This window comes from Cornus florida, unplaced genomic scaffold, assembly GCF_030987335.1.
Source record: "Cornus florida cultivar Cherokee Brave unplaced genomic scaffold, ASM3098733v1 CherokeeBrave_3.0.0_Hap2_Chr06, whole genome shotgun sequence".
NCBI classification, from domain to species: Eukaryota; Viridiplantae; Streptophyta; class Magnoliopsida; order Cornales; family Cornaceae; genus Cornus; species Cornus florida.
This window is the reverse complement of record NW_026775576.1, coordinates 67,484,540-67,502,696: the sequence shown is the minus strand read 5'-3', so window position 1 is coordinate 67,502,696 and position 18,157 is coordinate 67,484,540. Positions and strand designations below refer to the sequence as shown.

The 18,157-nt window shown below is 38.8% G+C and overlaps 1 protein-coding gene across 1 annotated transcript; it reads right to left on the bottom strand.

Annotated features, from left to right (window-relative positions):
- Positions 1-4,927: 4,927 nt before the first annotated feature.
- Positions 4,928-8,470, bottom strand: LOC132314258 (uncharacterized). The gene is made up of 2 exons (XM_059813141.1): positions 6,512-8,470; positions 4,928-6,358 (listed from the first exon to the last, which is right to left on the bottom strand). The coding sequence occupies exons 1-2, from the start codon at positions 8,468-8,470 to the stop codon at positions 4,928-4,930; spliced, it is 3,390 nt and encodes a 1,129-aa protein (XP_059669124.1).
- Positions 8,471-18,157: the final 9,687 nt, after the last annotated feature.

Genomic DNA, 18,157 nt, shown 5'->3' with positions numbered 1-18,157 from the left:
CCACTGAAACGTGATAGCAAGAATTTAATCAATTGCTATCAGCCAAGTAATGACAAGAATTTAATCAATTGTCACTACGATTCAATGGCAAGAATTTAATCAATTGCCATTGAATTGAAAGCCTAACTAAAATTGCGTAATTAAAATTGGCATAATTGAAATTGAAAGAAAGTAAATGGCTGAATTGAAATAGTTGACAATGATCTAATCAATTGCCATTAAATTGAAATAAAGAAATTGATAGGAAAAAATGACGTAGAGTCAATTGAAAACATTTTAGTTGAAATGCATGTTTTGTGGTGGTGCTGGACGAATTGGAATAGGAATACAATACTTCTATTTATAGAAGTTCTATCTCAACTTATTTTCCTAAGTTATTGCTAGAAAATCTCTCCTTCTTTGATTCTTTTTCTTCACAATTTGAACTCAGTCAAATCCTATTGTTATTCTGCTTCCTTTCTTGTTTTGTTTCAGTAGGAAATCTCTGTATAAACAACCTTCCTCGATTTAATCACATGTAAGTTGCCGAGATATTGCTAGAAAGTTGCTGAAAAGTTGCTAAGTTCTAGCAACTTCCTTTTATAAACTTGGCAGCCGTGTTCTATCCCAAGTGACCCATCCTTTAGCGCCATGTCAAGGCCACTTGTCACAATTAGATTTGTTCACTTCATGCTGCCAACCTTATATACATGTCTTCAAAGCTTTCCTTCTTTCATCAAACTAAACTTCCTATTTTATAGGAATTTAGTTATTGAGTTTCATCCAAACTCTAGCCTTTTCCTTTTCTATTAACAGCCCATTTTGAAAAAAGTCAAATGTGAGTTGCTATATTTCAGCAACTGCCATATCATTAGGTGGCTGAAATATATCTTTCTATATTTGCTCCTAATATTTTCAAACTGGCCGATCCATTCTTGGACATGCTCAACCCTTATCGGCTTCCCATTGGTCCATGTCGCTGCTGAAGTGGCTGCCAAGTTTTGGTGCCAACAAATGCCCCCTGAATTTCAAAGGCTTTTATCACTTATGATACGAAGCGTTTGGAATTTGAATCGGCCTAAAATTGTAATTCAAATTTTAGTAATAAATCCTTTTCCCAACCACCTGTTTTAATGGTTATCTTTCCCAATTAAAGCGGCTACTACACTAATCCGCTATTACATCCAACAAGTATTTAGCTTGATACCCTCTAATCCCTAAAATCATTCTTCTTTCCTTAAACTTTCTATCTCTGAAATTCTTTCTCGGCGAAATCGTTCCTGACGTCCTCTATGGCTCCTAAGAAAACTAAATCAACTGATTCCACCTCTATCCCTCAACCTACCGATCCTTCAACTCATGGCAACATCATAGAAAAATCCCTAAAAACTCTATCTCCTTACAAATATTGTCTCAATACCCTTATCGATCTTCGTACTGACTTCAAAGGCTTAGGTCCTGCTTTCCTTGATGAAACTCCTTCATCAATCTCACCTTTCTATCCTTTGGCCGACGTTCTTCCATTCCTTCAAACCTTCCCTCCTAATGAAAATGGCAGTTTGCCACACTTTCATTTTAGAACATGGCATAGCCCAAATGATGCTTGGATCAATTGGGTCGACCGAGTTGGAGCTGTGAAGGGAGAAATATGGAAGGATTGTGGCATATATGATGCCATTCAGCTAAGTAAAACTAACATCGCCCAAGACAGAGCCTTGATGATAGCAGCCATGTTTAATTGGTCGACCTCCACCAACTCCTTACACTTGAAATGTGGCATGATGGCTCCAACCATTCAAGACGTGTGCTATCTAACCGGCCTTAAACCCTTTGGGATTGATGTAAGTACCTTAATGGTAGAAAAGGATTCTCCTTTCATCTTCCCTTCAAAGCAAACTGGAACCAAATCATCTGAATCCTCTTATGGCAAATACTTAACTTCCACCATGGATCCTCGCGTCCCTGTGAATGATGCTGAACATATTGCCTTCTTGTTGGCGTGGCTGAACAAGTTTCTTCTATGCGTACCGGCCTTTTAAGTCACAAAGGATTACATTCATGTGGCCGTTGCCCTTTCAAGAGGTAAACACCTTGCTCTTGCCCCCTTGGTGCTTTCTCATTTATATAGAGGGATTTATGACTTGCTTACCTCCAACTTCGGACGCTATGGTGGTCCCCTCTGGTTATTTCAAATTTGGCTTCAAGTGTACTTTCCTGAACTCGGACCTGTGGTAAGGCCTTCGGCCAATGACCCATTACTTTCTGTAAGTTACGCATCAGCCGTACCTAAATCCCATTCGTTTGGAGATTGCTTCAATTTCTTTTACTCCGGTTGTGAACAGAGGACTATCAGCCAATTCCTTCCATTTTTCTCATTGCTCACAAGTACCTCGATGGCTGACTCCTCCTCAAGGAGTGTCTACCAAAAAATCAGCTGATAAGCATTCGGCCATGTGGGCTAGTTTCTTACTTTCAAGAGACCTTCACTTCAACACTGGCCCTCTAGGCACAGTAAACTCAAAAGTTGGAGTTGAGTTCTACAATCCAAACCAACTTGCTAGGCAATTTGGTCTGACTCAAATGATCCCCATGCCCCCTTATTTCTCTTTAAACAAAAACTTCCATAGGCGTGTGGTATTTCCAGATGACTCCTATGTAAAGAACGTGTCCTCCCGGTTCTCAAATCTACAAGTCGGATTCCAATTCCAACCCTTCATAAAAAACCCAGCCTCAGATTCTAGTTTTGATCAATGGTGGTCTTCTTACATTACTTCTACAAGGACGGCTGATAGCCAGTCCCTTGTTGTTAAAATATTGGAATCTTTCAAGTTCATATCTGTGGCCTTTGAAGGGGCATTCGTAATTTCCCGGGCCGTTACCCCAAAGAAGATGCCTCAAAAAGATCCTCCCAAAGATAAAAAACAAACGGCCAAGAAACTCCCTTTCTCTCAGCCAACAGATGCTCCAATAAGGACCAATAAAGAGAGAAAAGCTAAGGCCAAAGCCACTGTCAGCCTCCTCAAGGGTACGATCTTCCTTTATATATATATATATATATATATATATATATATATAAACTTTTAATTGAAATTCTCTTACCCCCCTTTTTTTTTCTTTTTTTTTTTTCCGCAGATTCAGACAGTGGAACTTTATCAGCCTCGCTTAATCCAGAAGACGTTGAGCCCCAAGATGATGAGATTTCCTCCAGCCAACCTCCTCAGCCTTCAATAACTGAATCAGCCATCATCCCTGATGTTCCTCCAATTCCTCCAAAGGTAAAAGTATTTTTTTTATTTTTTTTATTTTTTTATTTTTTTATTTTATCTATTAACACACAAAGACAATCATATCGGCTCAATTGTTAAAATACTTAGCCAATATTGATTTCTAATTCTCGGCCACAACTATTATTGGCCGAGACAAACTTTAATAAAGCTTCCATCTCCAGGGAAAAAGAAAGAAATCAACTGCTCATGGCACTTTAAAAAGAACAAGATTGAGCACACGTAAGAAACAGGAAGTGGAAGAAAATCTAGAAAGCCTTCATCCTACAGAAGACGTGGCCGATGATCCCGTAATTAATGTGGCTGACACTTCTTCTGATCATTCCTCAGATGAAAAAGAGGTAAAGATAATTGTACTTGAAATTTCCAAACTTTTCAATTAATATGGTCCCTAATTTCTTCTCTTTTGCAGCAATCTTCTCTTCTTGACTTGGTCTATAGCCCAGTTAGAAATTTCAGCCCTCTGAAGGATTTTCATGATCCCATTGAGGTGCCCTTCAATGTTCAAGTCACTCCTGCTAAAACTTCATCCCAGGGAGATAGCACAGCGGTTCAGCCAGAATTTCCTCCTCCAGAAACCAGTCATCAGCCACTCTTAGTGACAGACATAGCCGAATCATCTAAGGTATTGACTATCTCATGTCCCAAAAAAAAAAAAAAAAAAAAAAAAAAAAAAAAAAAAAAAAAACTTAAGATCTAATCTTTCCTCATTTTGTCAGGTTGTGTATGAGAAAACTCAAATTATTCCTTTATTTCCTCCACAAAAAGTTCCTGCTTCATCTCTATTGGCCTTGAGCAATTTTTTTAAGGATGTGGTGGCTTCAGTGACCGAAGAGAAAGAAAGTGAATCTTCTGGAGCCACCCCAGTCACTTCAACCAATATCCCTATACAATCCTTAAAAGAGACCAAAAAATCTTTACTTGAGATCTTGAAAAGGGATGCTGCTGATCTTCCTAATTTTGAAAGTGAGCTCACAACAGTGCTTTCTACACTCAGCCAGTACCCAGACTTTCCGGTTGATCTTTAAGCCACTATTGCTACCTTTAAAGGCTAGTTACCAACTCTGACCGATGATATTTTCCAAGCCAATGAAGCAATCAACCAATTCAACAAGAGTAAAAACAGGAAGGATACCCTTGCTAACCAATTGTTAATTCAAGCTTCCTCCTTTGAAAGAGTGAATACAGAGTTCATCGGCCTTGAGGAAAGAGAACATGTCCTTCAGAAAGAGATCGACCAGATCCATGCTCGTAAGGCCATCTTGTCTGCTGAAGCTGCCACATTGCAGTTTGAAGCTCAAGACCTTGCTCACGAGCATGCAAATCTTCGTGGAGAATTACCTCAATTGGAAGAGTCAAAGAGGCAGGCCATGGTGGCCTTCAATCGGTCCTTAGTTATTTGGGCCGATTTCAAGGAAAAATTTGCAAACATATGAATTTTTTTTTTTTTATATTAGCTTCCTTTTGTGGCCATCTTAGTGTATGATCTTTAAATGATGTAATCTTTTACACTTCAATGAATAAATGGCCTTTTTTGTTACTCCAAACAAGCATCGACATTCTAGCGAGAAAGAATTTATTAAAATAACCAAATCAGCCTAGAAAAATAGGCCGATTTTTATTACATAAAGGTACACATGGCCAGCCATAAGTACTGGCTAACACTAATTTTCCCTTTCAAAGATTGCCGGTACGTACCTCTTGAGGTACTTGCCATTAATGGGATAGTCATGTAATCGGCCACTGAAATATTTCAGCCTATATGCTCCTCCACTTAAGACTTGATGGACTAAGTATGGCCCTTCCCATTTTTGGGACCACTTCCCATATTTCCTATCGACTTTACCCACTGGCAAAACAACTTTCCAAACCAAATCTTCTTCAGCAAAAGACTTAGGTTTTACCCTCTTGTTGTAGATCCTCATCACTTTCTTCTTGTGAGTTATGATATGATCCAAGGCATCCCTTCTAAATTCATCCAAATCTTCCAATTCTACCAACATTGCTTGAGTATAATCAGCTGGAGTTAGATTATTTTGAAAAGCAACTCTGGCAGATTTAACCTTCATCTCCATAGGCAGAACAGCATCATGACCATAAGTTAACATGTATGGTGTAACTCCTGTGCCTGTTCTTTTTGAGTTCCTATAGGCCCATAAGGCTTCAGACAAAGTCTCATGCCACCTTCTTGGCTTATCTTTGATCATTTTTTCAATGATCTCAATTAGAATCTTATTTGAAGATTCGGCCTGGCCATTTGCTTGAGCATAGTATGGCGTAGAGGCTGACATATGAATATTCATGTTGTGGCCGAATTGTAATACATCAGTTGCTCTAAATACTGTTACATTGTCTGAAACAAGTGTTTCTGGAATCCCAAATCTGTGGATGATGTTTTGCTCCATGAAATTAATCACTGTTTGCTGATCAACCGCTTTGCAAGCCTTGGCCTCAACCCATTTAGTAAAATAATCTGTGGCAACAATCACCCAGTGATGGCCTTCACTTGATGGTGGATTAATTTTACCAATAAGGTCAAGGCCCCAACCTCTGAATGGCCAAAGTTTGATTATTAGCTGTAATTCTTTTGCTGGTACATTTTGAATCGGCCCGTGTCTTTGACAAACTTGACAACCTTTTGAGTAATCTATGCAATCTTTTCTCATTCTCGGCCAATAATATCCATACCTGCGAATCAGCCATCTCATTTTAATCCCAGCTTGGTGAGTCCCACAGCTGCCCTCATGTACCTCGGCCATAACCTGAAGTGATTCCTCCTTGCTTATGCATTGTAGTAGGAGCCCATCTTCTAACCCTTTTCTGTATAGATCCCCATCTAGAAGCACAAAGTTGATCGCTTTTCTTTTAATACTTCTATCAGCCTTGATGTTTGGATTTCGAAGGAACATTATAAATGGTATCCTCCAGTCATCGTCGGCCAAATCTTCTATATCAATTGTCCAAGTATCAAACATAGTATTTCTCAATTCAGCCGATGGCAAAGATCTTCGTGTTATCTTTATCAACTGCTCTTCTATTCCGACTGGTACTCTTATTCCTGAGGCTGCTTGGGCCATGCTATTGGCCTCCTTATTCTGCCCTCTCGGCCAAAACTTAAGTTGAACATTATCAAATTGATTGATTAATGAAGTGGCCAGAGAATGAAACGGCCTTAATTGCCAACTTAGGCACTTAAAATCTTCAGAAATTTGGCTAAGGACTAAGTTTGAATCTCCCAAAATTTTTACATCTCTAACAGCCATTTCAATTAAAATCTCCAGGCCGATTATAAGCGCTTCATATTCGGCCTGGTTATTTGAACATTTAAAATCTAAAAAGAAGGAGAATGAAGCCTTTCTACCAGCTGGCGAAATAATAACAATACCTGCTCCTGCTCCATCAGCCGTGCTTGATCCATCAAACATCAAAATCCAAGGAGTCAAGAATATAGCTGATGACTCCAATTCATCATAAACCCATGGATCAATATCAGTTGAAGGATGATCGGCCAAAAAATCAGCCAGAACCCTTCCTTTTACTGATTTTTGTGAGACGTAGATAAAATTGAATTCCATCAAAGCCAAAGCCCACTTACCTATTCGGCCAGTGATCAATGGCCTTGATAGCATATACTTGATCACGTTAGTCTGACAAAGAATGTAAACATCAACAGGCCGCATGTATACTCTCAACTTCATGGCCGAATAGTACAAAGATAAACAAAGCTTCTCAATTGAGGAATATCTGCATTCTACATCAGTCAGTATTCTACTCAGGTAGTAGACAGCCTGCTCCTTTCCATGTTCATTGTCTTGTGCGAGCATACTACCAATTGATTCTTCTGCGGCCGATAAATAAAGCTTTAACGACCACTTCTTTCTTGGAGGCATTACAACCGGGGGGTTTGCCAAATACTCTTTTATTTTGTCAAAGGCTTTCTGATGGGATTCATCCCAATGGAATTTCTCATGTGACTTTAATTTCACTAAAGTCGAAAAGACATGCACTCGGCCAGCATGGTTAGAAATAAATCTTCTAAGAAAACCTACCTGGCCGAGGAACCTTTGCACTTGTTTTTTGTTGGCTGGGGCCCTAGCATTTATAATAGCTTTGACCTTGTTCTGATCAACTTTAATACCTCGTTTGTGTACCAAGAACCCCAAGAAATTCCCGGCTGAAACTCCAAATGCACACTTCAATGGGTTCATTTTCAATTTGTGAATCCTCATCCTTTCAAAGGCCCTTTTCAAGTGTTCCAAATGCTGTCTCTTGGCCGATGATTTCACAACTACATCATCTATATAAATTTCCATGAATCGGCCAATCATATCATGAAAGATAGAATTCATTGCCCTTTGATAAGTAGCACCGGCATTTTTTAGGCCAAATGGCATCACAATCCACTCAAAAGTACCAATTGACCCAGGACATCTAAAAGCCGTTTTATGAACATCTTCCTCGGCTAAATAGATTTGATTATAACCTGAATGGCCGTCCATAAAAGACAATATTTCATGCTTATCGGCCGAATCAATAAGTTGATCGGCCACAGGCATTGGATATTCATCTTTTGGAGTGGCATTATTTAAATTGCGAAAATCCACACAAACTCTAAGTTTACCATTCTTCTTCATTACAGGAACAACATTAGACAACCATTCAACATACCTAACTGTTCGAATAAATCCTGCCTTAAGAAGTCTTTCAATTTCTTCTTTAATTTTGAGCATTACTTCCGAAGACATCCTTCTTGGTGGTTGTTTATATGGCTGAAAATCTTTCTTGATCGGTAATCTATGTTCTACCAATTTTCTAGACAGGCCAGGCATCTCTTCATAACTCCAAGCAAAGTAATCCTTATATTCATTTAATAATTTAATCAAATCGGCTTGGAATTTAGGCTCAAACAAAGCACTAACAAATAATGGCCGATTATCTTTTTTAGTACCAACATTTATTTTCAATAAAGGATCTTGCACCTCTGCTTTATTATCTTCCATCCTGGAAGGGGCTGACTCCAAATCTTCAAGTTGGATTGCATCCAGCTTTTCGAAACCTTCTTCAATTATATCGGCCGTGCTGGCCGATACCTCTTCATATAGCTGTTCTTCTCTGGCCAATCTCTTCTCAGCCAGATATGCTTTCAGTCTGATGCAAGTGGCCCTGAAAGCTTGCCGCTTCTTTTCTTCATTGGTTTTGTGATCCATCAGTAACATCTTCAATGTCCTTGATGGTCGACCTGAAAATATCAATTTTCGGCCGAGCTGCTTCTGACAATAATTCTTTAATATCAGCATTAATTAAATTCTTCTTCATTGTTGCCGCTGCTGGTCGTCCCATCCTGTTAATGCCAACAAATTTGATAGGTACAACAGTTTCATTATAAAGTGCAGCCTCAGCCGAATACACTCTAGCTATAAAAGGGTTTGTTATCGGCCTCAACAATTTTTACCTCATTTCCATCCCAAAAAATCAACATTTGATGCAAGGTTGATGGGATGCACATGTTAGGATGAATCCAATCTCGGCCTAAAAGGAGATTATAGGCCGCGGTTGAATCAATGATAAAGAAAGCCGTAAAGGATGTCTTACCGCCAATAGTAATTTCCAAAGGTAGAATACCTTTGGTGTTACTACATCCTCCATTAAAACCACTGATGGCCACGTCGGTTGGAACTACATCATCCATGGTTTTACCCAATTTCTTCAAAGTAGTTGATGGAATGACATTCACCACCGAACCATTGTCAACCAAAACCCTATTGATTGGCTGACCCTCAACCCATACTTTAACATACAACGGCCTCAACTGCTGTGTCATGGACAAAGGTGGTTTTTCAAAAATGATTTTATCGGCCTTAGATGGCTGATCCTGAGAGATCAATCCTATCCCGGCCGATGAACTTGTCGAATCGTTCTTAATTTCTGAAGATTCAGCCTTTTCCTCCTGCTTGGCTGACTCAACATCCCTGTTCACCGTTGGTTCTATCCTTGCTTCAAACACAGAAGGCAAAACAAATACCATGTTACAATTTACCTTATCCGGGAGAGAACCAAAACGAATTCTGTACTTGGCCGCATGCTTTGGATCCTGGTCGGGCTGATCATCTTTTTCTTCATAAAAGCATGCCTTATTCTCAAAGGATGTAGCGACCTCCATGTCTTCAGCCACCACTGGTTCATTTTTCCTTTCTAGTTGATCATGGTCGATCTTGTCTTCCTTCCTTTTGAGTTCTGCATTTTTCCTTTGCATCCTCCTTTTTTGGGTACTTGTAGGAGGCTGCTTAGGAAACTTTGGGTGACTTACTCGAGTCCATCTGCCATGGTCAACCAAAGGAGGTCTAACCGTTCTTACACGACTAGATTCTTCTCCTTTTTGAACCCATATTTCTAACTGAATTGTTGGTTTCCTTTTGAAACTAGGATAAAAATGTTGTTCTGGCAGGACTCTATCAACCACCGATGACCGAATGATTCTCACTGCCCTCGGCCCATTTTCTCTAAATATTGATCAATTGATTTCTTCGTGATTCTGTCTAGGCTGATGGCCTAACCTTTCATGGACACTGCGTTTTCTGGTTGATTGGAAATAGCCCCTCTTGTCTGAGTCATTCCTTTGGCCTTTGCAATTTGGACAACAACCATGGTTGATGAGGGCAATTTGAGCTTCTCTTAACTGAGTTTCCAAGTCCTTAACTTTCTGCTCATCATTACTGGCCGATGAACTACCAAGAACTTTTGGTAATCTTTCCTGTCTACCATTATCAGCAGCTTTTTCAATTGCCAGGCTGATTACATTGGTACTGACAATATTAGGAAATGGATCGCCATCGACCCCCATTACATCTGGCTTCTTTTCAGGGAATTTCAATACACCTTCATCGATAGATTTCTGCAATACATTTCTAAATACATAACAATTGTTAGTAGTATGATTCCATGAATTATGAAATTTGCAGAACTCTCTTCCTTTTAAATCATTGGTAGATGGTATATTGTGTCCTTTTGGCAGAACGATTTATTTGTCGGCCAACAAATGATTAAAAATTTGTTCTGTTTGGCCAGATCAAACGTATAAACCTTACCAGTATCAGCCGTACCCTTCCTGGCCGATGAAGTCGATGGCTGAGTACCACTGGTGGATACATTTGGTTTTGTTAAAGCATCACATACATAAGGTTTTTTTAGAATGACTTCGGCCAAATTAGCTTCAAAATCTTCCTCTTCGACCATATCAGTTGAATAAACTTCATAGTTGGGGTCCCTATAGTACGTACCTTTAGAGCAATTTTTTCGTTCTTTCTCCTCTTTGAGAACCAACTCATACCTGGTAGCTTTCTCGACCAGGTCATACATGTCACGAAATGGAACTCCTTCAAACCTCTTCCGAAGTTCAAAATCAAGGCCGTTCAAAGCCAAACGAATGTACTCCTGTTCTGGAAGAGGTACACGACATCTTAATCTTGCTCTCCTGAATCTTGCAATGAATGTCTCGACCGATTCGCTAGGCAATTGACTTAGCCTGGATAAATCGGCCAGAGTAGGTTCTGTCTCCGCACGGTAGAACTGATTGTGGAATAATTCCTCCATCTGTGGCCAATTAAAAACAGAGTTAGGAGGTAGACGAATATACCATGAAAAAGCTGCCCCTGTCAAAGAGTTAGGAAAAAGTCTCAATTTCAACCACGGGCTAACACTGGCCTCTCCACATTGAACCGTGAATCGGGCATTGTGTTCCACGGTCGATTGATTCCCCTCTCCACTAAAGGTTACAAAGTCAGGGACTTTATATCCTCTAGGGAACTCAACTTGGTCTACCACTTCTGGATAAGGAGTTCTATAAATTGGTCGACCGGCACCTCTAAGTTCCAGGCCATATTCTTCTGTGAGTAAATCAGCTAATTGTCTTCTATCTAACATGACTTGAGGTGGCTGATTTAATATTGGTGGTACCTGATTAAAAACTGGTAGATAGCAATTCGGCCAATCATGTGGCTAATTAGCCATATTCTGCCCCCTGAGCCCTACCTGTTGCGGCACATGAGTATACAGTGGGTTCGGTGGCCTCCACCTGATCTGATTGCCCCCCGAGTTCAAAGGCATCCGAGAAGGGTTTGGTAGAATTACCTGTGGCTGCGAACCTACTACTGGTGGCTGATTAGAACCTGCCAACGTAGGCTGAGGATAGCTTTCTGCCCAGGTGAGTAGCGTATGAACCGGTTGACTTGATGTTGCACCTGGTTGAAGCGTCACTACTGGTGGCCATGGCTGTGATGTTTCAATGGCCCTCTCTGGCCGAACAGCTTGTGATAGATTCGGCTGAGAAGCCGATTCCTGATTGTTGGAGCTGCTAGCTTGAGTCGGCTTGTTCAAAATAAAGGCTGAGAGTTGGGACATATTTTCATCAGTAGCCACGGCCTTAGAATTTTTTGTGAGCCGCGGCATATTTGCCTCTTTTATAACACTCTAGTAGTGGTCCCACCGGGCCTGCCAAAACGTGTTCGCGCGGTTTTTGTTCCCTACGCCGGTCAATGGACTCTTCGCGGGCGTGCCAGAGTATTTGTACAAAATACCCAAAATATGTAATTGAACACCAGCCTATCCCTTTTTTCGATGGCTGACTCTCAGGCGATTGTGTGGGAGAGAGACTAGTAAGAACTCCCAGCAAGGTTTCTTTTATGCCTTGTTTGTAGTAAGGACTTTTTAGAGTGTCTAAAGAAATGTAACGGCTGATGAATGTTTGAATAGATGGAATGGCCGAGTGAAGACAGGCGGCAAGAACTTAATCGATCGCCGGCCGAACGTGATGGCGAGAACTTAATCAATCGCCATCAGCTAAACACAATGGCAAGAATTTAATCGATCGCCACTGAAACGTGATAGTAAGAATTTAATCAATTGCCATCAGCCAAGTAATGACAAGAATTTAATCAATTGTCACTACAATTCAATGGCAAGAATTTAATCAATTGCCATTGAATTGAAAGCCTAACTAAAATTGCGTAATTAAAATTGGCATAATTGAAATTGAAAGAAAGTAAATGGCTGAATTGAAATAGTTGACAATGATTTAATCAATTGCCATTAAATTGAAATAAAGAAATTGATAGGAAAAAATGACGTAGAGTCAATTGAAAACATTTTAGTTGAAATGCATGTTTTGTGGTGGTGCTGGACGAATTGGAATAGGAATACAATACTTCTATTTATAGAAGTTCTATCTCAACTTATTTTCCTAAGTTATTGCTTGGAAAATCTCTCCTTCTTTGATTCTTTTTCTTCACAATTTGAACTCAGTCAAATCCTATTGTTATTCTGCTTCCTTTCTTGTTTTGTTTCAGTAGGAAATCTCTGTAAAAACAACCTTCCTCGATTTAATCACATGTAAGTTGCCGAGATATTGCTAAAACGTTGCTAGAAAGTTGCTGAAAAGTTGCTAAGTTCTAGCAACTTCCTTTTATAAACTTGGCAGCCGTGTTCTATCCCAAGTGACCCATCCTTTAGCGCCATGTCAAGGCCACTTGTCACAATTAGATTTGTTCACTTCATGCTGCCAACCTTCTATACATGTCTTCAAAGCTTTCCTTCTTTCATCAAACTAAACTTCCTATTTTATAGGAATTTAGTTATTGAGTTTCGTCCAAACTCTAGCCTTTTCCTTTTCTGTTAACAGCCCATTTTGAAAAAAGTCAAATGTGAGTTGCTATATTTCAGCAACTGCCATATCATTAGGTGGCTGAAATATATCTTTCTATATTTGCTCCTAATATTTTCAAACTGGCCGATCCATTCTTGGACAAGCTCAACCCTTATCGGCTTTCCATTGGTCCACGTCGCTGCTGAAGTGGCTGCCAAGTTTTGGTGCCAACACTTTCTTAATAATTAATTAAATAAATAAACAAATTAAGACCATGAACCGGTGGTGTCCAGAGTAGTTGAAGAATAATATATAGACAGATATGTATATTAAAAAACAATAAGAAGAACAAAATAAAAAACAAAGACCATGAACCAGACATTTCAAGAGTTGTTGAGGAATTGTATATAGATGTATCTAAATATAGATGTGTGTATCAAATAATACAGACAAGGAGTAGTTGGAATAAATTAAAAAATATAAAAAATCATATGCTGACTAGATACCATCACCATGCATGTGGAAACAGCAACCCCGAATGTGATTGCATGCACCAGACTAGGAAAAACTACGAGTAAAAGACAATGAGAGAATTATAAAATAGAAAAATTATTGCACATTATACAAGTTAATTTTAGTGCCAATACTACCATAACTTTACAAAATTTGACAAAAGATCACAACTAAAGAAAATATAATCAAAGACTAGCTGTAAACAAGTCAACTAATTAATTAGTTAGTTTATATATATATATATATATATATATATATATGTATGTATAAACAAAGACTACGGTGTACTTCCAAGGCATACCGGTTGTTATCTGTTTGTAGCTGCACATGCTTGATTTCTTCGTGGGACCTTTTTCCAATCAACCTCTTCAATCAAAACAACGTTTTTGAACCATTAATATAAACTCACCGGACTATGCAATGAGAAAGCAATAAACCCCCATGCGAGTGCAGCCAAGTGTGAAAAAATAAAAAATAAAGAAATAAATATTTCATAAAATTAATATTCTAAGTTCCATAAAATCTACTACTAGTAGAAATTGCAACATAAATTAAGACTGCAAACAAGTCAAGTAGTTAAAGTATTAATTAAAGTTTCTGTGTGTGTGGCCAAATATAAACAAAGACCTATGTCTTAAATCTTGTAGAAGGATTGCTGGTAGATCAACAACACTCTGCAAGTGTCTTGATCCCTTCAAAGTTTGATTGAAAATTCTTCTTCTTCGAATATGAATTTGTTGTAGAAGAAATAAATCTTCTTATTGGAATTTTTGAATCTTCAATTTTGCTTCAATTCCGATGAGATAGAGAACAACACTTCTAAATCACTCTTGTATATATGTGTGTGCTCTCAAAACAAAAACAGAAAAATCAGATTTGATTTTCTGAAAATTATCTCTCAAAAAGGTTCTTTCAAAATAATGAATTTTTGTTCCAAAAAGTCGTATGTCAATGTTGAGTAAAAGAGAGATTATATAGAAGTTTGGAAACCAAGTTAATTTCGTGTATGCACAATATAAAGGAAGTCTACCTAAGAAAGGATAATAGACCACCTGATTCGAAAAAGTCGGTTCAAAAGATCTGAAGATCTGCAGGAAAGTAAGTTACGAAAAAGATTTGAAGACCTTGAACTGGTTCAGGGTTCTTAAATCGGTTCAAGTTGGCCAGTAGATTTTTCGAAGAAAAGTAACATTAACACTTGAACCGGTTCAAGTTGGCCAGTAGTGAAATTCGAAAAACACCTTTGACACTTGAACCGGCTCAGGATGGTTGAACCGGTTCAAGTTGGCTAGACTTGAAAAACCCTCAAAGTCTCAGAAGTTGAACCTGTTCCAAGATACTTGAACTAATTCAAGTTGGGCAGAATGTAAAGTCTTCCTAAAAACCTAAGTTTAAACCTCCCAAATGTACTCACACACTCTCTTACCTCTTTAAAGCATTGTTCTCATCATCCCGGAGTGTATCGAAGTATGATCACTTGAACTTTTTCAAATCCGCTTCCGATCTTGAAATTTGAAATTTTGAACCAAAATTTTACAACTTGATCGGACTTATTTTGACAACGAAATTCGGGAATTACACATTATATATGTAACGACCCGGACCCATGGGTCCGAACCGTTAACCGGATCCTTAACTGAACCCGAGTTCAACTAAGGACAACATTGTCATTTCCTACGTCAATGCATGACACATGAGTCAGTCCAGGGTCCAAAATGCTCCAAGAACACAGTTTTACAAAGTGAGCAAGTGTACAGGTTCAAAAGGGAAGGGTCAGCAGGCTGGTGGCCCTTGGTCGGCCGGCTGACGAGGCAGTTTTGGTCGACTGACCTACATAGTCGGCCGGCTGAAATGATTGTGAAAAATGGTTGCTCTCGGGACTCTCCAAAATAGCCTATCGGTCGGCAGGTGAAGGGGATTCGGTCGGCCGAACCTGGGGTTTTGGTCGGCTGATAGTGAGGTTCATCAGGCCGAAGCAAGGCTTCACACCCCTGAACTCTCTGGAATGGCCTCTAACTATGCACATTATGAACCAAACCTATATTGGACCTGTTATGCAATCAAATTCCGAATTCATGGCAATAGTTTATAACGTAATACAGCTCAAAGGCATCTATAGTTGGTTAAAATATACTTCATTTCTCATTCATCATAAATTAATTACATAGTCTCACTTTACTTCAAAATACCATCAGGAGTTATAGTTACTATACATGGCCATGGTTCGCAAAATGAATACACTTTACTAAGGTTTAAGACTTTACAAAAAAAAAAAAAACAAAAAAAAAGTGAATCCAAAAATACACAAAAAGGTAGCAAAAATGGATTTCTAATCCTCCTTAGCCTTGTGAAGGGTCTGCGTCTACTACTTCCTCTTCGAGCCCTGAAAAATGTTAAATAAGGGGTGAGCAAAATTGCTCAGTAGGTGGTGCCTAAGACACACTTCTTATGACCCCGTGAATCCAAATAATGAATAGGAATAGAGGATAGGGGTCATGTTATACCGGGAAAGAATATAACATAAATTTTCAAGTTTAAAACAAACAATGCCGTACCATGAATGCAATGCTATGTATGTCGCTCCCCACTTTCAAAACCATCCATCAATCACTTTTCAAACCGTTAACATAACCCGTCCCTCGGTGACCCCTTGGCAACACGAGAGAAGGATTGGCTACTGTCCCTGACCCTTGGTAACCCCGCGGCGTCATTTGGGGCCCAGATAGCTCAACCACACTAGGGTGATTTCCCCAGTTCCCTCTAGGCTACGTTAACGCCACGGACCTTCGGTACCTCCTTAGCGTTCAGGTTTTCACAAAATCACTTTGTCAAAATCTTTTTCCCAAAGCCTCTTTTTCATTTCAAATCACATCATTCCTATTTCCTTCCTAATGCTTATTCATGAATGCATCATGCCATGTCAATATTTATTATTCTATAACTAATTCAAACTTAAATTATATAGCATGTTCTACAAGAAATTCCAAGGAAATTATAACATGATTTTACATAATTTGGCATAGTAGGTATATAAAATCAACACTTAAACATGTTTTTCATACAAATCAACTTATACACATAATCATGAACTTTGAACACCACAATTAAATCATTTTAGGGGTAATCAACACCAATTAAACATGCTAACAACAATTAATAAGGAATTAACTCACAAAGGTACAAGAAAACATGAATTAGAGACCCCTACCTCAAGAATTACAAAAACCCCAAAATTGCCTAATCCAAGCCCTAGAATTTGAAATTCCTTGGGTGCACTAAAACCACATTTGCTCCGATCAAATTGAAGATCTCGACGCGATCTACAATTTGCCGTAAACGGCATCCAAAAACTCCAAAAGGTTAAGGAGAAATAAAAGTTTAAAGCTTTAAAGCAAAAGGAAAAAGAAAGAGAGAAGAAAAGAGTGGGAAAGAGAGCAATCCGTGGAGAGAGAGAGAGAAATGAGAAAAAAATTTTGGCAAAAACGGCTTTTGGCCTTTTTTCTAAAAATAAAGTGGGTCCCACCATTTAAATTATCTATTTCCTTTTTAATTTCAACCACTAATATATATATTTACACTTAATAATTCTCAACCACATATAACACATTAAATAAAATATATGAGATGCAAATGGTGTAATGACTCGGTCATTTTCCTTTCTTTCCTTTTTCTCAAATTTTAAGGATAAAGTTTTTCCGTTTAATTTTTTTTTCCGAGTTCTGTTTCTCGTCACTGGGTGTCATCTTGAGTACTTGAAAATGGTTTTCGAGACTCTTTCATTTGGATTGACAACTTCCTTTAAGGACCGAGCCATTTTCACATTTTCACTTTTTGGACACTATTCACTTTTCATCTTTTTCCCCGTTTGTCACTTTTTGGCACAACCTCACTTTTTGTGCTTGGAGTTGATTTTTGACTTCATGTACCTTCATCCTAAGTGGTTTCCATGAAATACGTATCTTTACTTTTGTAAAAAAGTACTCTAGTTGCTCCCGATGTCCACAGGGACACGGATGCATAGTTATTCAGAAACATTTTCTCTTCTTGGGATGTTTTTCATAAATATCTTTTGAAAATGTTTTATTTCAGGGGTTTTTAAGAAATTATCTTTTAGAAGATATTTTCATTCTGGTCAGTTTTGCAGTTAACCCTTTTTGTAGGAGTCATTGTGCAATTAACGAAAGTTATTGCAAAATACCTTGTTTTGAGCCTGGATCCTCGTACAAGATTCATTTTCACATTTCGTCGAGTTGTGTACTCTTAAAATTTCTTTCTGGTCGTTTTTCCCCGGTTTCAGGGTTTTTGACCCCGGTTGCCACCGAACTTGTTTGGGGCATATCTCTCTGTTCGGGAGTCAATTTTCTATACCGTTTCTTCCGTTGTTCATATTTTCTCATTTTGGTTGTTTTTTGTTCACAGAGTTTTGCCGTTTGAGTGCGTCTACTCAAATTCCATTTTTTTTGAACCCTACGGGGCCCTTTCGGGGAGCACTTTTAGGGTTTTACTATAAATAAAATGACTTAAAGTCAAAAATCACTTTTCATCATCTTCCACCCCTCTCTTGGCTGGCCATCCTTGGCAGCCATGGCTGCCACCTTCTTTTCTTCTTTTCCACCTTCTTCCCTCGTGTAAAATGTTGTAGTGCCTTAGCGTTTATCGAAGGCCTTGACGACGCGCACCTCAAAGGTTAGAATGAATTTCCAACCATTTTTGACTTCGAGTTACAAGTTCGGGTTTGGATTTT